The following is a 23,950-nucleotide window of genomic DNA, read 5'->3' as shown; positions in this document are numbered from 1 at the left end:
CAATCACTTTGTAATAAACATTAGAAATAACTTATTTTATAACATTTATAATATATAATAATATAGGTTCAATTTATCTGTTTTTATCACTTGATTTTTGTATTATTATTCTTTGATTTAATTGTCCAGATGTTTGTCATTTTTTAACGATCGTAACTGTAATACCAGAATTAACAGGGAAATTATTTAAATTGTGCTATTTCGAATATTTCCTTTCATGCAGTGTGTAAAGTAGCTGTATGTGAATGCAAATGATCTGCAAAGTTGTAAAGTTTGAAAGCGCACAATAAAGTTTAACTATGAACAGACACAAATGACACCTGCGCTTGTAGATTTCCTTCAAATTAGCAAACCTGTCACTCAAAAGTTAACAGTTTTTTTTTATCTTTTCTGCAGAATTGACTGAAAAAGTTTACAGCTTGCATCTGAGCCTGATTGAGTCATAAATCGTCTCAGGAGGATCTGCTGATTTACTCACGGTGAGCGCGACAGAGCCCAGCAGCAGCACCACGGAGTAAACAAGTCCCCGACTGTTTATCATCACCTGTACGGAGAAAGGAAACAGCCTCATCAGCTCCCACAATGCCACTGTGCCATTAAACCATTACACTAAACAGAGACGCCGTGTTTCAGACTAGGGCACAACAGAAGCTCCTGCTTTGAAAGGAGCAAAGAAGAGCACACTTGATCTCTGTTCAAACAGAACAAGCTTCTGGATGCGCTTACAACTGATCCATAACTGACTGCCATGGTCTGCAGCGCCCAGGGAACGCCGAGCCCCACCAGAATGTCAAAGACGTTACTGCCGATGGTGTTGGACACGGCCATGTCTCCCAGACCTGCAGAAACGAGAGACGCTCTCAGACTGAACAAGCAATGCAGACTCATTCATGCACATTCAGAGCTTACGTTTCTCCTGAAACGATGCAGTTATGCGTGATGTGGCTTGACATGATAATGTAAACTGGTTGCACCTTAATTTGCATAAGAGTAAAATAAAAAAAATAATAACTTAATGGAAAAACTAACTTTTTAAATACATTAATAAGTGGTGAAAAAAGCAAAAAAGTAATATGCAACATACAGAAAGCAAAACAATAAGGAAAGTGGTGAAAACATGTTGATAAAAGAAACAAAAAACCCTATATTTTTGCTAAATTATTGCAAAATAAATGTAGCAAAATTTGGTGCGAAATTATCAATTAAGCAGCAGAAAAAGTAGCCACAAAAAATATTCTATCAAAATAAAATAAAAAATGTATATATTTTAACCTATAAAATAATTATTAAAATTAATAAGTAATATTATATTAATAATAATAACAACAATTAGGAAATTAAAAAATAATAATAACAACAAAACATTATTTTATCAAAGAAATAAAATAAAATAAAAAGATTTATATTAAAATAATTATTAAAATTAATAAATGCAATAAATAATAATAATTATTATTATTTATAAAATAATATTTAGAAAAATAATCACCATTATTATTGTTTCAATTTATAAAATTACAAAATATTTAGTAAAAAAAACAACAACATAATAATAAAATAAAATAAAATAAAATAAAATAAAAATTTTCTGCTAGAAAATCCCTGGATCAAAAACAAGATAGAGTCAAATAAATAAATAAATATACAAATAACAAAAAAAAAGATCAGAATTGAGATTCAGTCCATGTCTGAGGTAAAGTGATTGATTTTGACACAGGAACAGGAAATCACATTATCTGAGTTGCAGCGCTTTGATCAGATACGTGAGGGTAAAACAGTCTGTATTTCATGTTAAATTCAACCCGCCGCAGTTTTATTGATCAGAACGACACGATCAATCTACCTTGACGAGCCACGATCAGGCTGGCGATACAGTCCGGAACGCTCGTGCCCGCGGCCAGAAACGTGATGCCCATGATGACATCGGGAATGCCGAGCGTGTACCCGATAATCGTCACCTACAAGACAACAGGAGCAGGAGGTTAATACAAACAAGACAGAAAAAAACAGGAAGGACGAGACTGACAGAACAAGCAATGCCGAGCTCACATAAACCGATGCAAAATTTTGGAAAAAATGCAAAAAAGTAATAAGCAACATAAGGAATGCAAAACAAAAAGCGAAAAAAAAAAAAAAAAAAAAAAAAAAACACTACATTTTTTAATAGTGATGCAAAACTATACATGAAACAGTGGGAAAAGCAGCCACAAAAAGTACATTTCACCAAAATAAAGTAAAAAAAAAAAGATATATATATATATTTACATTACTAAAATAATTATTAAAATTAATACATAAAATTATGAATATTAATAATAATTATCATCATTGTTGTTGTTGTTTTAATTTAGAAAATACTTAGTCAAATAAAAATAAAAGTACAACAATAACAAAACAACATTATTTGTTTTATTCATGAATCATTGGTTTTTAAGAATGCGCAAGCAATAGTAAGTGATTCAAGCCATGTTTTATTTTCTACATATCATTTACTGCCATCAGGGAAGCCTTAGAGTTACATTATGTAGAAGTAATCGCTATATGAATTCATTTATACCTGTATCTATTGGGATTATAAATAGTAACTTTAAAATCAAAAATTTTAAAGTAGTAATTGCGATGGTATTTTAACTAACAAAAGTGTTGCTATTGTTGTTTTGTGTGGTTGTTGCAGTTGAGTCCGAGACAAATTTCCTGTAAAGCACAATAAAGTATAACATTAACTCTAACTCTAAATCTAGACGAGTTGCACGTACCATCCACACCATAAAGTAGGAAAAGACGGCGATCCAGACGGTGGAGAGGATGAATGACAGCATGAAGTATTTCTCCCAGCGAGACTTGGCACAGTTTGGGATGGTGAAGTACAGGATCAACAACAACGGCCAAGAGATCAGCCATTTGGTTTTGTTCATACAGCCGTCTGAAACACACAACATACGATTTTAAAGGAACACTGCAGTGCTGTAACCTCATGTTTTGTTCCAGTCATTTTGACCCGGAAAGGATTTAGTTTTTCATACTTCGGTTAAAATTTCTCAGTGGTGGTGTAAAACAACACCCTTTTTACCTTGTGAACAGAATCAACAACAGCTCTGTTCACAGTGACCCGTTTTGGTGCAGGTCCCTTTAAATGTTAATGAGCTACTGCTCACCCCGCCCCTCTCTTTCATTCTTGCGTTGAAGTCACCATTTTTATTCATGCAGCTATAACTGCTCAAAAACAATTTAAAGGGTGGTTTCAGTTTAACATTTCAGTTTAAACAACATGTAAAAGTGAGTTTTGCATTCGACGACACCTTTAACTGGAAACACCAAACTATGCACAAAGGGTTAAAAAGCTCATATCTGCTCCTTTAAATGCTCTTTCTGAGGTGTTTTTTTTTCCATTTCCATCACGTCTGTTTCTTTTCTGAATGTATGTGGTGCAAGTATTGTCTTTTGAAAGTAACTGTCTTTTACTCACCTGGTAGTCTGAACGGTGAGGTGAGTTCACTCTCTTTCTCCTCAGTGGTTTTGTCTTCTGGCACGTTTCCATTCTCAATGTCAGGTTTACCGTCCACCACGGCCGTCTCAACGCCATTGGCCGACTGGACCAACCTTTGACGCTACAAACAACGAAAACCACTTTTGTAGAAATGCTCCAATATTAAAAGTCTGGCTAATACAGATATGTTGATGATAAATGGCTGATATTACCATTTTTGTACTATTTTGTGAAAAATAAAACAACAACAATAAAAAAAAAAAAAAATTGTAATAATTTAGGCATCACAACATTATAATGTAAAGAATGAAAAATTAATTTTCATTTTGATTTTTCATCAAAACTATATATTTAACAGTCTAATTAAATTATTTACATAAATTTAAACAATCGTTCAAAAGTTCAGGGTTATTAAGATTTAAAAAAAAATAATTAATATTTTTACTCAGTAAGGACACACTGAGTCAATCAAAAGTGACAGTAGAGACATTTAAAATGTTACAAAAATTATTTTTCAAATAAATAGAATAAATAAATGCTGAAATGTATCACGGGTTCCAGAAAAATAAAATAATTTAGAAAAATATTTCAAGCAGTTTTCAATAATCAGAAATGTATCTTGAGCAGCAAATCAGCATATTAGAATGATTTCTGAAGGACCATATGACACTGAAGACTGGAGTAATGATGCTGAAAATACAGCTTGAAATCACAGGAATAAATTACATTTTAAAATATATTCAAACACAAAATATCTCTTTTAAATTGTAATCATATTTCACAATTTTACTGTTTTTTACTGTATGTTTTATCAGAGTCTTGGTGAGAAAAATGTCTCTTTTCAAAGACATAAATACTGACCCAAATTTTTTTCTTTCTTATATATATATATATATATATATATATATATAGTAGTCAACATTTGAAGTGGATCAAAAAAAAAAAAAAAAAAAACTATTTATTTTTTTTATTTATTTTTTGCTGTTCTGTCTACTTAGGTGTCTGCCATACCTCTGTTATAATGAGACGGCTGGCCATGCGCAGACGAGTTTTGGGTCCGAAGTGGTTTGTGACCATGACACGGAGACCAGCTTCAGGGAAACGGTAATTTGGAGGACTGGCGTTGATGATTTCATCAACCATTACCACTGAACCTCGACTGTAAATCTTACTGGGCTTGACTTAAGAAAAACAAAACAAATATCCATAAAATACACACCAAACACACAGAGGACTTATTTCTTTCTTGATATTCCAAATTAATGTTTTAGCACTTGTATGAAACATTTACTCCTCTACCTCAAATTATTAGCTGCATTTTCAGAGAGGCATCAGAAAAAGAGTGTGCAGTAAACGCAGAAAGGTTTAGTAAGACTAAACAGGCAGGCAGAGTTAAACGTGAAGATACCGAGGCCAGAAACAGGCAGATGAGGAATGAGGAAAGAGACAAATTCTGGTGAAAAGAGAGCAGGGAGGAAAGAGACAGAAGTGATGGATGAGGCAATGACGTTACCTCTCAATCACAGACGCACAGAAGCAGGAAGAAGCAAAAGTGCTGAGATCTCAAGAGCTTCGCACATACTGGATCTGCTTTAATACAGAACCAGGAGGACGTTTCTCTCACAAAGACAAAATATAATTGGACAAAAGACCAGTCATGCTGTTTAGAGAATGTACAATAAATAAGAAGACCAAGATGTCCAACATATCTATTTTTAAAACAAACACACTAAACTTTTAGAAATGCCTTCTTTGTTTTTATGTTGCCTTCATAAGTTAAAATTTTATTGAGGTCTTAATATTTAATAGCCTGAACTAACCTTGTGAAAAAAATCTCAAATGAAAAATGATTGATATTTTTAAGAATAAAAATCTTACTGGTAAAAATGGCTATGAAATAAACTGACAATATAAGATTACGCTGAATAAAAAAAAAAAAAAAAAATCTGCTTATTCATTATACTGTATACTATAATATAGCATTTTATGTATGCATATGTGTGTATATATATATATATATAAATTCATTAACTGAACACATTATTCAAGTCACTGTATGTATGCATTTTATGTTTTTCATGTTTTTAACAACTTAAAGATTAAATACAGGATTTTAACAATTAAAAACTATATTAGAATATTTTAAAATACTGTAATTTAGTAACTGAAAAAAATATTATATTAAAAAATTATTATATTAAAGTCACAGTATCTATGACTTGATTTTTAAATGTATTTTTTTAATAACTTAAAGATTATGTAAAGATATTTTGCCAAATTAAAAATAATAATAATAATAATTTCTGCTTTCTACTAAGACATTTGTTTCGTCATTGTGAGCTTCTTAAAATATATAATAATAATAATAATAATAATTTCATGTAATACATTTAAACAATGTAATTCAGTAACTGAATACCCCATTCAAGTCACAGTATGTATGAATAGAAAGATTATAACTTTTATTTTCAGATATTTGGAGCATAACTGACTGCATTTAACAATTGTAAACACACTTTTTAAACATGCTGCATTTCAAGGTGACTTCACACTTATATTGAGGGTGACACAGACATGAAATTATGAACTATGACTTGTATTAAATCTGTATTTTTAAAGCCTGTCTGTTTAGTCTTACCTGTACCCAATAGCGGTACTGACAGATCATCCCAGTTACAGTCTAAACTGTCTTTACCGTCCTCCAGTTCGTTGCCGGCCGCCGCGTTTCCATTGGCAACGTTCTTGTCGCTCCGTCTTGTGAAAAACTTCTGCATGCTTGCATTAAATCTAACACAGATGAAGAGTCGAAACAAAAAAAAATCCATTAGTCCAGTGTCACACGATCCTTCCGAAACCATTCCAATATGCTCATTTATTATCATCAGTGATGAAACTGTTGTGCTGCTTCATGTTTTTGTGTAAACTCACTTCATGATGAGGATATATACAGCATACATAACCACCAGCACCAGACTCTCCCACCTGACACACACAAGTGAGATTCACACCATCAAAACCAGACATCAGATGGAGGTTTTCAAAAATCAGACAAGAGAAGAAAATCAAAAGAGACTCACCACACAATCTTTTCATCATAGATAAACTGACGTCAGGTGACAAGAACAAACATAAAAATAATCAGTTACAGTCTAGTTCCAACAGAACTTCAATGGAGAAAAAGTTCAACTAAATAAAACATTCAGATGCTTTAGAGCAGAGATTCCAAAAACTTATTTGGATGTAAAATATTTGAAATACCCCTGAGATGTGTTTCATTTGATACTCACCACAATTAGAGCAATTACAGACAATATGTAGAAGAAAGAGTCACGGAAAACAGCCCACCAGGTCAGTAAGACCACCTACAGACATCAACACAGACTACTGTTAAATACACAAACACATGAAGATACACTGTACACTGAATATTGACTACGTTTTACAGAACACAAAAAATCTGAAACAGTATGAAGCAATAAAAACTTCAAATCTCATTATGTGCATCAATAATTCAGGCAGTGGCCTCTAGTTATCATCTCAGAAATAAAAATGAAAGCATTTTTAATTGTATTCTGTGTAAAAAAACTTGTTTCATCAAAACATAAACAAGAAAATGATTATAAAGCGCAAAATATCCAAAACCAAAATCACATTGGAAATGGAAGGTCAAGAAAAGCATTGCATTTTGGGATACATTATTCAATGTAGCACATACTTTCTTAAATATTTAGTCTTAAAAATCTAGATTCTTTAATACATCTTTAAAGCACTTTCAGAAACATGTTCTCAAAAACCATTTACTCTCTTAAAAATGAAGATTTCAAAAGTGTTCTTTTGTTGTTGTTGGGGAACCTTTTTTTGGTTCCCCAAAGAACCTTTCAGTAAACTGTTCTTACAATATATATATATATATATATATTTTTGTGCACATGCAATTTACATTTACTTTTAATCATTAAGCAAACACTTTTATCCAAATTAACGTGGATTAGGAAAATCACAAGCAATTTATTATGCAAGAGCCAAAACCACAATACACCACAATTCTTAGTTTCAGATAGTTTAAGCTAAATAAAATAAAACACACACACACAGATACGTTGAATGTTAAACTGTAAAATAAAATATAATAAATAAATAAATACAATAAAAATGAGAAATGTGCTTTGGTAACTAACTGAAATAAAATAAGTTTAAGAACTAAAATGACTTGAAAAAAAAAGATAAATAAAAAATATTAAAAGAACTAATAAAAATTACAATAAAACATAAAATTCCTGAAAACCATTTACTCTCTAAAAAATGAAGATTCCAAATATGTTTATTTATTTATTTATTGTTTGTTTGTTTGTTATTGCAATGATGGTGTAAAAGAACCTTTTTTGGTTCCCCAAAGAACCTTTCAGTAAACTTTTCTTAAAATAATTTTTTTACACATGCAATTTACATGAACTTCTATCCAAATTAACGAGCTAAAACCACAATACACCACAATGCTTAGTTTAAGATAGTTTAAGCTAAATAAAACAAAAGACAAACACACACACAGAGATGTGTTGAATGTTAAACTGTTAAATAAAATAAATAAATAAATAAATACAACTAAAATTAGAAACGTGCCTTGGTAACTAACTGTAATAAAATACGTTTAAGAACTAAAATGACTTTAAATAAATAGAAGATAAATAAAAATATTAAAATAACTAATAAAAATCACAATAAGGCATAAAATTGCTGAAAACCATTTACTCTCTTTAAAATGAAGATTCCAAAAGTGTTTATTTATTTATTTATTTATTTACTGTTATGGCAATAATTTTTTTGGTTCCCTAAAGAACCTTTCAGTACACTGTTCTTAAAACATTTTTTTTTTTCTCAGCGTCAAGAACATTTTTTTCTTTTATGGACTGTAAAGATTCCATGGATATTAAAGATTCTTTACGGAACCATCGATGCCAATAAATAACCTTCTATTTTTTTAAGGATTTTTGAGGTTCTTTGGACTTTAAGTTCTTGATGTCTCATTACAGATTCTTCATATCAGTGTTTTGGTCATGGCTTCTTTAATGCACTATTATATATACGGTTTTCTACAGATGCTTCAATAAAATATTGCAGACTTTAAATGGCAAAGTACAACTGTTTACCACAAACAGGTTCTTTTGGACAGTTTATTTCAATGAACTTGTTCAAATGACTGACTCGCCAATCTATGTAATCATGCAATGACGTAAAGTATAGGCAATAAGTGGCATTTTGGCTCAGTTTTGAGTCGAGTGACTGTCAGGCATGTCCAAATGTGAGTTTTAATTGAGTAACTTCTAGATCTGTCCTGCTTGAGCTGAAAACTGTTTCAGATGATTCAGTCCGAAAAAGAATCAGTTCAAAAGAATGATTTGTTTGTAAACCGGACATCACTTGTACACCAGAGGTTTTGAATTACAAATCATAATGTTGTAAATAACATTCAGTTTCTCGCTTCATAAGACCTCAATATATCTTCAGGAGCCACAGGTATTCATTTTATGCTGCCTGTATATGTTTTTTTTTTTACTTTTAAAGTGACGGTAGCCATTGACTTGAATGTTACGAATCAACAAGAAGCACAGTTTCAGCTCAAAATCTTCTTTGCTGTTCTAATAAAGAAAAAAAAGTCACCTACAGTACATATGTGGCTGAGGGTGAGTAAATTAACAGCAAATTTTAATTTTTGGGTGAACTGTCCCTTTAAGGACATGTTGGAGAAGATGCACAAACACACCTGTCCGGCAAAGATCCCACAAACTCCGATGATGCAGAGGATATTAAAGACGGCAGAACCGACGATCGTTCCGACTCCAACATCACCGTGGGTGATAAAGACGCCTGAAAACAGACACAATGAGCAAAAGCGCTGCACAGGAGGAGCTGGAACAACAGGAACAATTGTGTGTCTTTACCTATAACAGAAGCGAAGAGTTCGGGCGCTGAGCTCCCCGCCGCCATGAACGTTGCGCCAGCCACATCCTCGCTCAGATTCAGCTTCTGCAAAACACAATAACAGCAGACAATTCACATCCAACAAAGCCTTTGGCACAAACAGCACCCAAATCTGGAGCAGTATGTTTTATGAGCTTCTTAAAGCCTCAAAGTGGGTCAGAGAAAGAACAGCGCCGATTCTGCTGCTCTCATTGTACCGCGGTATTACTCAGATCAACTGAGAATTTGCTTGTGAATAATCCTACCTCACAGATTTTCTCAAGAGACGTCACGAAGTAGTCGTCGCACACGATTGCCAGGGCCAGGAACATGTAGAGAGCCTGCAAGAAGACCACAGAAAAAGGTAGAAACTTAAAAAAACATCTTACTTATTACTCCTAGATACCAATAAGATAAATTCTTCCTCTAGAGTTTCAGAAGAGATCTCAACAGTGTCTCAGATTTGCAAAATTCACAAATATCTGCAATCAAAAGTCAGAGAATTCAATATTAACTTATTTTCAAATCAAACATATCTTATCAAAATCTCTTCGACTAAATATCAAACCAAATCAAACAGCAATAATAGCAAAAACAGTCATTTTTAGGCTGAAAACACAAATTAAAAAATTACAGGCAATTAATAATGCAAGAGTCTAAAACAATGCAAAGTTTAAGCCAGTTTAAGCTACTTTACCTATAACAGAAGCGATATATATATATATATATATATATATAATGTACATGTAAAACTTCAATAATACAAAAACTATATAAATTAACTAAAACATATAGTTATTTATATACTATTATAGTATTTATTAATGTAGTAAATAAATTTACTAAATATCAGTGTTATTTTTCCACTGATATACTTTTCGTTAATATTTTGAATTACCTTTTATTTGACATTTTCAATTTTGTTTCCAAAGTTTTATTAATTTTTTTTAATTATTATTTTTTTAAAATATTGTGTCATCCTTTTGTCACTTTTATTAGATTTTTCTTTAATATGTCTGCCTGTCTATCTATCTATCTATCTATATTATATCTATTTATCTATATTATAACTAATTTTTAGTTTTTAGTTTATTGAGTTCTAGTTTTTTAAGTGTTTAAGTGTTTAGTGTTAAGTAAGTTTTTTTTTTTTTTTTTTTTAGATTTTATTTTATTTCAATTAATGTGTATTTTATTTTAAATAATGATTTTTCTTGATGGTTTTAGTTGCAGTTCACAATAAAAACCCTGCTGTATTCAGCTACCTGAAAAATAACACACCTGGAGAAAACTCTATCGCCCTCTACAGTTCTGAGTTTTGTTGCCACCACAAAAATGTGCAATGCATGAACCAAACATTCTCAGTATGTTTCTGACCTTACTGTATGTCAACTATTGACCCAATATGTCTCTATTCACGTCTCCTCTCAGGAGAAACACATGTGAAAAAACTCAAAAACCCCTGAGAAATGAAAGCTTCCTGAAGCCCGCTGGCCGCGTTCACCTGCCGTTTATCACGGCTGTCAGCTCCAGAACGCCGTCTCTCCTCCACTCAACCTGTTTCCTCCTCTGCATGCACAATGTGTCCTTGCTCCAGTCTCCAGGCCTGACTGCTCCAAACCTCTGGATTCACATCTGCATTCACCGCAAGCCTTTCCTCAGCTTAATGAGCTGCCAACTCAATACAAGCTCCTGTTTATAGACCGTTTGAAAGCAAAGCAAATGCATGCAAACACTATGATGACCTTGAGCGATGAGGATGATGACGGCATCATAACATGGGTCACACTTGTTTACTAAAACAGCAGACCTTAAAGATATGTTTACTGTATGTAATGACCTTTAATATGACTGACAATAGAATAATATAAATAAAACAGATATATTATTTAAATGTATGTATTTTTACTAAATCTTACATATAATATGAATGACATTTATTTATATAGGTGAATAGGGTTAAAATTATTTGCTAACAGATAGATCACAATAGTTTCCCTACCTGATTAACCCTTTAGGTGCCAGTTTTTTTTTTTTTTTTGGAAATATGCTGGATTTTGACATCAAGATTTCAAACGCTTGTGGCTTGAAAGGGCTTAAAGATAGATATCTACTGAAAATTAGAAAAATGTTGGGCAGTTTACGTGAGGTGTGAATATGCTCATCTAATTTGCATATTATGACGTCATCACGGGCGGCTATCTTGAATTTCACAATATTCAGGAAGTAGTAGATATTGAATTGATGTTTGAACTTATTTGCAGGGGTTTTTTTTTTGTTTTTTTGTGTCTCATTCCAAATGATCATAAATGAGGAAATCAACAATAAAACAGGAGAAAGTACAAAATTATTACTATATTACTATACTATAATGTAGTAAAACGCATGTGAACACTAGCCTATTTTTTGATCAGTTCATCAGTAATATTCAGGAAATAATAGATATTGAATGGATGTTTGAACTGATTTGCATGTTTTTTTTTCCTGTCTTTTTATCCTCATTCCAAATGATCAGAAAAGAGGAAACCAACAATAAAACAGGAGAAAGTATTAAATTATTACTATATTACTATAATATATAGGAGTAAAACGCATGATCCAGATCGCCCCTGCTGCCTCTACCACGTCTCCCGGATCTTCCACGCACAGTGCAGCCACTCCCACCTCTTTGGGGCGCTGGATCTAGAGCCGCTGGATCCAGAGAGCTAGTGCTACTTCTAGCCCCACGTTCACCCCTGCCACCCCCATCTTTACAAAGTAAACAATGGTCTAAAAAACACTAAGCCTCTTCGCTAATTAGCACACAAAATGCCATTGGTATACCACGTCCGCTGCCTTACTGAAAGTCATACCCACGTTCTTTTTTTACAGTAGCACCCCCTGGAAACTTGTGGATAGGAACGTGACGTAATTTTGGCCTAGAATCAAAGTACTACATGTCTGCCATCTAGTGGTAGGGAATACAAATGAGATATTACACCATATTAGGAACTACAGTCTATTTTGTTAAGTATGATGTATTGCAATTTTGCGACTTTGGCGTTTAAAGGGTTAATCAAAGTAATTTAAGAAATTGTTTTGTATTACAAGTTGAAATATTAAGTTTAAATATGCAAAGTTCATGACCTAATTAAATATGCACTTATTTGCATACATTTCCAGAACAGAAATCTGAATATTGGATAAAGTCAGGGTCAAAATTATACCCTGACTTTATCCAATATTCAGATTTCTGTTCTGGAAATGTATGCAATTGAGTAATTACTGTATTCACATCTACGTACCTCTAAACTTTTTTTATTCCTATCTATACTCAAGATTTGTTTATATATTATTTGTCTGATTTATGAGCAAAAAAAAAAAAAAAATGATATATATAAATATATAAAAATATATATATATATATATAAAACATAAATCAGACAAATAGTATATAAACAAATCTTGAGTATAGATAGGAATAAAACATAAGTTTGGTGCATTTAATGCTGCTAAAGTAAAGATTTCTGATTCGTTTTGAGAAAACAGCCTTTAAAATATGCAGTTTTAATTTAAATCTACAGATACAAATAAACCTAAATGTGTATTTTGGATTATTCCCACTAGTCTGAGGACATATTATAGAGGCAAAATACACAAAAAGCTCCCAAAAATGACCACCATCTAAAAAAAGCCACAATAATTAACATATAAACAGCAAATGTGCCAATAAAAATGACTAACGTCCATCAGCTGATTCGTAGGTTTTGCACAGCCATTTTATGAGCCATTTAATCATAAAAAGCACCAATTCCCTTCTTGAGTAATGACTTTACTGTGACAAACAGCATCAATTATAGTTTATCATTTCAGATGGATATTTCCACGATCATTTGCAGCCACAGGGGGCACCAAAGGGCAGAAACCCCACACAAGGCACGTCAGGATTGTTTGTGTGAAAGCATAATTCAGACCTGAGCTGTACGTGATGCAAACATTAGAGCATTAGAGCATTAGAGCGGCAGCGTTACATAACCATGGGCAGATTTTAATTGTGCTGCTCATGGCTGATAGAGTTAAATCTAGTCATATTAGCAGTGGATTAACCCACTCTGAAAACAGCAAAGAGACGCACGCTATTAAATCACCACGGCCAGCAGGAGTGAGTGTGCATCATTGCTGTGACCAATTTCACTTCTTTATATCTTTACAGAAGTTCTGTGGAAAAATAACTCAGATAAAATTTCCCACAAACTTGCCATGATGCAATTTTCTAAATGTATTTTGCTAATCCGAGGAAAGAGAGAGAGATAAATGGACTTTCTCACCGCTATAATATGCAGCAGTACAGCACCGCTCTTCCGCTCAGCATTGGTGAACATATCATCTGGAAATTCATGGATGGCTGTAAAAAACAAACACACAGTAACAGTCATGCATTTTATAAGCAACTTGCAATGGATTCTGTAACAAAGTTCCTTTTTTTTGTCCCCTTAGAAATATGTATGAATTCCTAAATCAAGATATATTTACTTGAGAAGCAAAATGACTTAAAGGAGTAGATAAGTTCTAGAACAAAAATGTACAGATAATTTACTCATGCCCTTGTCATCCAAAATGTTCATGTCTTCTTTTAAAAAAAGAAAACTAAACAAAAATATCTATAATTGGGGTCAGATTCAATTCAGCTCTCTGAATTAAATGGATAGTTCACAAAACGGAAATCCTGCCATATCCTCACCCTCAAGGTTTTACAAACCTGTATCTGTACCTGAGTTTCTTTCTTGTGTGGAACATAAAATAAATTTTTGAAGAATATTAGTAACCAAACAGTTGACGGTAGCCATTGACTTCCACAGTAGGGGAAAAAATACTATGCAATTCAATGGCTACCAGCACCTGTTTGGTTACCAACATCTTCGTGTGTGTGTGTGTGTGTGTGTGTGTGTTTTTGTGACATGTCAGGACACAAATTTGTATAATGACATAGGTATGACATAGATATTACAAGGAGAAGGGGGATTTTGAGGACATTCTGAGCATCCCCATAATGCAAAAGGCTTATAAATCATACAGAATGATTTTTTTTTTTTTTTTTTTTTTTTTTGAGAAAGTAAAAATGTGCACAGTTTCCTGTAAGGGGCTGGGTTTAGGTATAGGGTTGGTGTAGGGCAATAGAAAATACGGTTTGTACAGTATGAAAACAATAGAAGTCTATGGAAAGTCCCCACAATTCACAAAAACAAACCTGTGTTTGTGTGTTCAGTGAAAGAAAAAAAAATTCATACAGGTTTGGAACAAGCTAAGGGTGACTAAATAATGACAGAATTTTCATTTTTGGGTGGACTATGCCTTTAAGTTTATTTTTTTGACCCAACGGACAGATAGTCTTTATTGTTTTAAGCATTTTTCAGAAAACAAGACTTACCATCTTCTGTCATTTTGTTTCTTAAGTAAATGTATCTTGGTGTAATAATGTTTAGATATTTGCAATGGAAACAAGACAAAAACGCAGAATAATAAAATAGGTTTTTGAATTGAAACAACATTCTGAAGTTCCCTATGAAACGAACCCATGAGTTGGTGGGAAAGGTGTTGCCAGGTGGTTGCTAAGATGTTCTAAATCTTTTTAGAATGTTGCTTTGTGGTTGCTAGGATGTAGCTATGCAGTTGTTAAATGTTTCATAGAGTTTTTAAGAATGTTGCTCTGCATTTGTGCTGCTGTATGGTTGCTACAATGTTTTAAATTGTTTTTAGAATGTTGCAGTAGAAGTATTTTTACTCTGCTTTAAAAGTATTTATTTTTTATTTAGAGTGTTTTTCTTTGGAAAACTTCACTTCACAACATTCCAAAGCATAATATTGTACTTTTTACAGCACTACATTTCATATTAAATATCCTTTAATACTTAATTACATTCGAATTCTAACACTTTCTTATTTTTACTCGCGTAAAAAGTAATTTAAAGATTTACTTGAGTACCAGAAAGTACTACACTATTAATGGTCGTAAGAATTAAAGGGAAAAAACAACTTTTATGGTAACAGTTCATTTTGATAGTCCACTTTAGACATTCTACTAACAGTAAGTAACTTTGCAACTAAACTAAACCTAAACTTAACCTAACAGTCTGCTCTGAGAGTTAGTAGACAGTTAGTAGCAGTGAATGGCTGTTGAGATTTTGAAACCCAAAAAAGTCCATTCATCCATCATAAAAGTACTCCACACAGTTCCAGGGGGTTAATAAAGGGCTGAAACGAATCAATGCTTTTGCATAAGAAAAAATATCCATATTATAAACCATAATCTCTATCTTCTGCTAACTATTGTATATGTGCATGGTCAAGAGAGAGTGGCGTTCCAGCGGATGATGTAGGATGTAGGCATAGCGCAAGCTCCAGTGAGAATATGCTAGTCTCTCAAGAACCAAGCTTTGTTTACAGCAAAGAAAAACCAGTCTCCTCTTGGCTTAGATCAAAATCCTGCAACATTTTTCTTTACAAATCCTCATTTTGTATTTCTAATTCATTACCAGTGTTTTGTTCTGCTCTTTCCTCTGCACTTATGATAGTCAGTGGAAGCTAGAGATTACAGTTTATAAAGTTTTAAATATGGATATTTTTCTTACACATATGAATCGATTCACTTCAGGAGGCCTTTATTAACTACCTGGAGCAGTGTGGAGTACTTTTTATGATGGATGGATGCACTCTATTTTGCTTCAAAATCTCAACACCCATTCACTTCCATTATAAAGCCTGGAAGAGCCAGGACATTTTGAATATAACTCCAGTTGTCTGAAAGAAGAAAGTGATATACATCTAGGATGGCTTGAGGATGAGTAAATCATGTTGTAATTTTGATTTTTGGGTGAACTATCCCTTTAATCGTTTCTTTGAACTTTATCTTGGAGAGAAGAGGTGACGTGTTTTCTGACCGATTACAGTCTAAGACCAACACAATGTCCTTAAAAGCATAAAATACTTAAAACCACAAGCAGAACTGTTTAACATAAATCCAGTCTGAAAACATTTCCACATGTCTGCTCATACTAGGAGGTCACATCAAATTTGAGTCCTTATGTGATCTGAATACATGATGGGAACTTAAAACAGCCAAATTACACATTCTGATTGTAGAGTCTTCATAACCATCACGATCATCCAAAACAGAAAGCAAGAGTGTTAAGCAGCACATAACAGCTTGAGGAATGAAAAGTGATACGCGAGGAACAAACCAGAAACAAATGGCACGTGAAACTACAACAGACTGACGGATAAACTGAGCAAACAGAACAAATCACACAAACTGATCTGCTTCTGGTGCCTCAGTGTCAATATAATGTAACATCAATATTAGATTTTGTATTTTTAATATGTATTCTTAGTTCTTGCACTTTTTGCAACAGACAGCTAGAAACCAAATATCTGTTCAAAGCCACTGTCTAAAAAACTAATTGTGAGATATAAACACAGAATTGTGATATAAATGTGCAATTCTGAGAAAAAAGTCAGAATTGAAGATGTTAACTCACAATAGAGGAACAAGTCTCACAATGAGCTAAAAAGTGTCACAATAACCATTTTTTTTATTTAAAAAAACAAAACAAAAAAAACACAGGTAATTGCAAATTCCAAAAAAGTAAGTCAGAATTCTGAGTTCATGTCCTGCAATTTTCCATGCTAAACAGAGATAATTAGACCAAAAGCGAGAAAAATACTTCAACATATATTCTCTGAAAAGTCCAAATTTCTTTATTTTTACTGGAAACGTAAGGAAAAACATGCAGTGAACTTGGAGGTTTAATAGAACGCGTGTTGTACTATAGCGTCAGCATCCATTTAATCAGAAAACAGTTTTATAAAGAGACTTTCACATGCTCCACAGTTCAAAACAACATATCTGGTCCACGTCTTTTATCTAACAAACCCCAGAAGTGGTGGAATTAATAAGTTATTCATGAATAAGTTGCTGATGCATAAACAGAGGAAAGATTTCTAGCTCACAACTAGAAGGACTGGAGATGGGTAAATACCACTGAATATGACTAAACTCAAGCTGAGATAGAAAAATGGGCTGGAAAGTTTGGCATTCAGGATGTTTAGAGCGTTTGGAAATGCCACTTTTGACGGCACGTCTGCTCGAGTTGTCCATCTGCTGCATGTTCACTTGACGTCCTTTGTTCTCAGATGTCTTTCACGCAGATCATCGATATCTGAAAAACATCTGAACTTACAGAAACGGGGCGTTCAGTCTGAGCTGTCAGCGCAAAAGTGGGAGACAGAAAATCTGTTCATGTTTGAGTAAACTAAGGCAGAGAGCAACACAACTGCACAGCATATACCGTACACTACCGTTAAACAACGCAACAACCTCACTATGCTGTGTCACATTTTATGTAACATGTCGAAACACAAATAGTGTAAAGTTTTCCCAACATGTTTTGCTGTCTTAAATGTTTATAGTTGCAAACTGTACGGTTGTTATTGCATTGCTATTCTGCACAATATGCAGTACACTTATTCGATGCTGAACATTTAAATCCACATTTACATCCACATTTATGCATTTTGGCAAAGCTATCTGCATTGCATTCAAAGTATTTTAATCAGTTAATGCATTCACAGGGAATCAAACCCATGACCTTGACACAGAATTAACACCACTGAGATGTGCATTTTAAATAATATTATATTACGTATAATAAAATTGTACTGTAGCTACAAGAGGTATAATGCATTAGAACGAAAAATGATCATATATATTATTAATTTAATAATAAATTAAAATTGAATACATTTCATAATAAAATAAAAAATAATAGCAATGTAAATAACAAAACATATATATAAAAGTGAATAAAGAAATATATAAAAACAAATTAAAATATGCATTTAAAAAATTAAATAAATAAATAAGATACAAATATAAATATAAATAAACAAATACAAGTGTGTGTGTCACGTTGTTGCTGCAGGATGGAAGACAGGATACAACGTACGGAACAAATCTAATTTTAATTACTTTCACGAGGAACAGACAGGAACACAGAGCGATATCCACACACGTAGAAACACACTAATCAACAATATGCAACAATAAAGACCGACCGGGAACTAAACACAAGGAGGAACTTAAATACACAAACTAATCAGAACATACACAGGTGAGGACAATGAAACACTCAGGAAGAAACAAGGAGGGCGTGACTAGGGTGACGAGAGGGCTGAGTCCAGGGAGCACATGGTGAAATCACAACAAAAACACACGATGACAAAAAGGATACGTGACATTACCCCCCCTCTCACAAGGCGCGACTCGCGCCGTAACACATACACTGGGGTGGGGGGGTGGGCGCCCTGGAGGTCCGTGCTGGACAGACACCGGGTACTTAGGGGCGTACCTCCAGGGCGGATCAGGGAGTTCAGGAGGCCATGGTGGATCAGGGAGTTCAGGAGGCCATGGCCGGACAGACAGTTCAGGTGGCCATGGCGGGTCTGGGGGCTCAGGAGGCCATGGCCGGGTAAACAGTTCAGGTGGCCATGGCGGGTCTGGGGGCTCAGGAGGCCATGGCCGGGTAAACAGTTCAGGTGGCCATGGCGGATCAGGGAGTTCAGGAGGCCATGGCTGGACAGACAGTTCAGGAGGCCATGGCCGGACAGACAGTTCAGGAGGCCATGGCCGGACAGACAGTTCAGGAGGCCATGGCCGGACAGACAGTTCAGGAGGCCATGGCGGGTAGCCCCCCCCCAAAATTTTCTTGGGGGAATTTACAATACTGCCAGCCCTAGGGAGCACTGGATGAGGTGCTGGCTCAGGAGGGCGCGCTGAAGGAGGAGCCGGCTCAGGAGGGCGCGCTGAAGGAGGAGCCGGCTCAGGAGGGCGCGCTGAAGGAGGAGCCGGCTCAGGAGGGCGCGCTGAAGGAGGAGCCGGCTCAGGAGGGCGCGCTGAAGGAGGAGCCGGCTCAGGAGGGCGCGCTGAAGGAGGAGCCGGCTCAGGAGGGGCGCTGAAGGAGGAGCCGGCTCAGGAGGGCGAGCTGAAGGAGGAGCCGGCTCAGGAGGGCGCGCTGAAGGAGGAGCCGGCTCAGGAGGGCGCGGCTCTGGAGGGGAGCTGGGCAGCCGGCTCTGGAGGGCGCGCTGGGCAGAGCTCCGGCTCTGGAGGGCGAGCTGGGCAGAGCTCCGGCTCTGGAGGGCGAGCTGGGCAGAGCTCCGGCTCTGGAGGGCGAGCTGGGCAGAGCTCCGGCTCTGGAGGGCGAGCTGGACTTTGTCTTGGCTTATGAGAAGCACCAGGAACTTGATTTGACTCAGGAGATGTAGCCGTGACGTGACTTGACTCAGCCGTGACGTGACTTGACTCAGGAACCACAGCCGTGGCTTGACTTGGCTCAGTAGCTGCAGCTGCAACTTGACGTGACTCAGGAACTTGACTTGCCTCGGGAAACGCAGCTGCAATTTGACTTGATTCAGTAGCTGCAACTTGACTTGACTCGGGAAAACAGCTACAACTTGACTTGACTCAGGAAGGCTGGGCGGAACCAGCGGAGGGTTAAGAAGGCTGGGCGGAACCAGCGGAGGATCAGGAAGGCTGGACGGAACCAGCGGAGGCTCAGGAAGGCTGGACGGAACCAGCGGATGCTCAGGAAGGCTGGACGGAACCAGCGGAGGCTCAGGAAGGCTGGGCGGAACCAGCGGAGGCTCAGGAAGGCTGGACGGAACCAGCGGAGGCTCAGGAAGGCTGGACGGAACCAGCGGAGGCTCAGGAAGGCTGGACGGAACCAGCGGAGGCTCAGGAAGGCTGGACGGAACCAGCGGAGGCTTAGGAGAATTAGGGAGATAATAGGAGCAGTGAACTCCAGTGGGATTGCCCTGTCCATAATGTTCATTTCAGCAATCATGACTGGGGACTTCAGGCTCAGGGGGGCCATCTTGGCTTGGGGCTCAGGAACGGAGGCCATCTTGGCCGGGGGCTCAGGAACGGAGGCCATCTTACGTGCAGATTCTGGCGTGGCGGCCATCTTGCGAGCAGGCTCTGGTGTGGCGGCCATCTTGCGAGCATCATCTTGCGAGCAGACGCTGGCGTGGCGGCCATCTTGCGAGCAGCAGACGCTGGCGTGGCGGCCATCTTGCGAGCAGACGCTGGCGTGGCGGCCATCTTGCGAGCAGACGCTGGCGTGGCGGCCATCTTGCGAGCAGGCGAGCGTGGCGGCCATCTGGCGCGTGGCGGCCATCTTGCGAGCAGACGCTGGCGTGGCGGCCATCTTGCGAGCAGACGCTGGCGTGGCGGCCCGAGGGACAGGGCTCTGGGCGGTGGCCGGCGGATTAGAGCGCGGGGATGAGGCCGGCCGCATCGGGCTGAGGACAGCGGTGGAGCTCTGGAGGATGACTGGGGATTTGGGACTGGGCTGACGGTTCGAGCCGTTGACACGGTATGTGGAGGTTCTCGGCTCAGGGCAGGCGGGCGCGTTGCGCTGTGTCTGGGAGGAGACTGGAGGATGAGACCTAATCGGACTCTGAACTTCTTCTACTTCAAAATCAGATCCGTTTAAATAGAGAATCAGATTGATTAGCTCGATCAAGGGGAAACTACAAGTGGGAAGCTCGCAGCGTATTGTCTCATCATCCAGCCCCAAAACAAACACAGCGCCAAGAGAAGTTTCGTGCCAGCCTACCTGGTGGGAGAGTTCGATGAATTCCTCCACATACCGTTCCAACTCACGACCGTCCTGCCGCAGTCTCCACAAAGCGTCCTCAGCCCAACTCATCTTCTCTTTATAAGGTCGGTCTTTCTGTCACGTTGTTGCTGCAGGATGGAAGACAGGATACAACGTACGGAACAAATCTAATTTTAATTACTTTCACGAGGAACAGACAGGAACACAGAGCGATATCCACACACGTAGAAACACACTAATCAACAATATGCAACAATAAAGACCGACCGGGAACTAAACACAAGGAGGAACTTAAATACACAAACTAATCAGAACATACACAGGTGAGGACAATGAAACACTCAGGAAGAAACAAGGAGGGCGTGACTAGGGTGACGAGAGGGCTGAGTCCAGGGAGCACATGGTGAAATCACAACAAAAACACACGATGACAAAAAGGATACGTGACAGTGTGTATATATATATATAAAATATAATTATTATTTTAATAATAATAGCAATAATAGTAATATAAATAACCAAACATATATAATGAATAAATACATTTATAAAAACTAATTAAAATATACATTAAAAAAAATTAAAATATAAAATAAAATAAATATAATATAATATAAATAAACAAATACAAGTGAAAAATGTATGTATATATAGATATTATTAATTTAGTAATTATTAATTTAATTATTATTAATAATAATAATAATAATAATAAAATTAAAAACTTAATAGCAACATAAATAACAAAACACACACACGCATATATATATATATATTTATATATTTACAAATAAAAATTAACATTTAAAAACATAAAAATAATAAATACAATATAATAAAAAATATACAAAAAAATACAAGTGAACAAAAATATATTTTATTAATTTCATTATATTCATTTAATTATTATTCATTAAATTATTAATTGAATCATTATATTATTCATTTAATAATAAAATTAAATTAAATTAGGATAATAATAAAATGTAATAAAAAACTTGATAGCAATATAAATAACCAAACACATAAAAAATAATAAATAAATATATAAAAACAAAGTAAAGTACACATTTAAAAAATACAAATATATAATAAAATACATACATAAAATATAACAAAAATATAATATAAATAAACAAATACAAGTGAATATATATATAGCTGATATTGTTTCAAGGTCAAGGTGACAAGGTGAGTTTTTTTTTTTTTTTTACAGTTCGCTCTGATTGTGTTGTGCATATTCTAGCAAATGTTGTCATTCAGACAGAACTTTCACATACTGTGTGTGCACACCACACATATTGCAAAAACTACCATTATAACATGCCAACTACAGCTGACTTCCACAAGGCCTCTCAGATAATCCTCGCGCAGCAGGACGTCATTATAGATGCCAGAACATGCAAAAGCAGCCCGTCCCTCACCATGAGTCAACACTGTCTCTCCTCAGCCAGCTCTAAGAATAGCAGCATATAGATTAAACTCCTGGACAGGTGAAGGTGACTTTTATGCTCCATTTCAGGCAATGGATTCATTAAGCAGCCGCTCATCATGTGTGCTCTTAGTTTTGCAGGGAACACATCAATATTCCCCATCTGAAAACACGAGCACGGACGGCGAAGGGATGCAATGATTAGAACTTCATCTTAAAAGATCAATAAATCATCTGTCTGTCTGTTTTCACACTGACGACTTACATGCAGCTTTATAATGTGATTAAAGCAGTGCTGTTAAACCAGGGCTTGTGTAAACTGAATACTGTGATTATGTTAATGTGATTAAGCTTGTAATTAGAGTAACGACAATCACAGTGAAATCCAGACAGATGAAAACATGAAGGAACAGAAACAGAACAGCTTTACATAATAAGGCATTGTGTTTTTCATAGGTGCATTTCCAATAAGACAAAACACACCAAGTCCAGTGAACATTTCCGTTTAAAACAAGCAAATAAAAACAGGAGCTTAAATGTGTGTTTGGTTGGGGTACAAAAGAAAAATGGCAGTAAACAAGCATCTAAACGGGGTTGAATGGGTGTTCAAAATAGCATACTACCATATTATTCTTACTCTTTATGCAGTATGTAGTGTATATAAACTACCATTCAAAAGATTTTAATGTTTAACATTTTTTAATGTTTTTGAAAGAAGTCTCTTCTGCTCACCAAGGCTGCAAATATTTGATCAAAAATCCAGTAAAATCAGCAAAATTCTGAAATATTATTACGATTTCCAATAGCCACTGTCTATTTGAAGATATTGTAAAATGTAATTTATTTCTGTGATCAAAGCTGAATTTTCAGCATCATTACTCCAGTCTTCAGTGTCACATGATCCTTCAGAAATCATTCTAATATGCTGATTTGCTGCTCAAGAAATGTTTCTGATTATTGTCAATGTTAAAAATAGTTGTGCTGCTTTATATTTTTGTGGAAATGGTGATACACTTTCTTTTTCATGATTATTTGATGAATAGACAGTTCGTAAGAACAGCATTTATTTGAAACAGAAATATTTTTGTAAAATAAATGTCTTCAGTGTCACTTTTGATCAAAGTAATGCATCCTTGCTGGAAAAAAAGTATTAATTTATTTATATATTTTCTGTATGTTTTGTATACATCTACTGTATGTTCTTAATTTTTTATGGGACAAAAAATGTAAATTTTTTCCCTATACGATATGTACTATTAGTAAACACTGCACAATATACACAATTTCTTAAAAAATAATAAGTGCATGAGTAGAAATTATACCGGATTTTATTCAGTGAGTCCAGTTACCTGTGAAATAATCACAGTATTATCTAATTTAATGTAAAAACATTATTTTGTATATGATGAAATAGTTATGATGCAT

The 23,950-nt window shown here is 35.6% G+C and overlaps 1 protein-coding gene across 2 annotated transcripts in view; it reads right to left on the bottom strand.

The window, feature by feature from the left end:
- slc24a4b (solute carrier family 24 member 4b) overlaps positions 1–23,950 on the bottom strand; it is a 45,352-nt gene that overhangs the window by 5,994 nt on the left and 15,408 nt on the right. Inside the window, exons 3-16 of one of the 2 annotated variants that reach the window (XM_051138521.1) lie at positions 13,750–13,826; positions 9,712–9,786; positions 9,427–9,511; positions 9,249–9,352; positions 6,775–6,849; positions 6,565–6,590; positions 6,416–6,469; positions 6,126–6,274; positions 4,499–4,668; positions 3,467–3,608; positions 2,757–2,923; positions 1,844–1,958; positions 727–839; positions 479–544 (exon numbers count right to left, since the gene is read on the bottom strand). In XM_051138521.1, the coding sequence (XP_050994478.1) occupies positions 479–544; positions 727–839; positions 1,844–1,958; positions 2,757–2,923; positions 3,467–3,608; positions 4,499–4,668; positions 6,126–6,274; positions 6,416–6,469; positions 6,565–6,590; positions 6,775–6,849; positions 9,249–9,352; positions 9,427–9,511; positions 9,712–9,786; positions 13,750–13,826 (1,418 nt within the window). The remainder of the gene's footprint in view (positions 1–478; positions 545–726; positions 840–1,843; positions 1,959–2,756; positions 2,924–3,466; positions 3,609–4,498; positions 4,669–6,125; positions 6,275–6,415; positions 6,470–6,564; positions 6,591–6,774; positions 6,850–9,248; positions 9,353–9,426; positions 9,512–9,711; positions 9,787–13,749; positions 13,827–23,950) is intronic. The other variant, XM_051138522.1, reaches the window with a different exon arrangement.

Source organism: Labeo rohita, chromosome 20, assembly GCF_022985175.1.
Source record: "Labeo rohita strain BAU-BD-2019 chromosome 20, IGBB_LRoh.1.0, whole genome shotgun sequence".
In the NCBI taxonomy this organism is placed as follows: Eukaryota; Metazoa; Chordata; class Actinopteri; order Cypriniformes; family Cyprinidae; genus Labeo; species Labeo rohita.
Note: the sequence above shows the minus strand (reverse complement) of the source record. Positions and strands in the feature narration are given on the sequence as shown.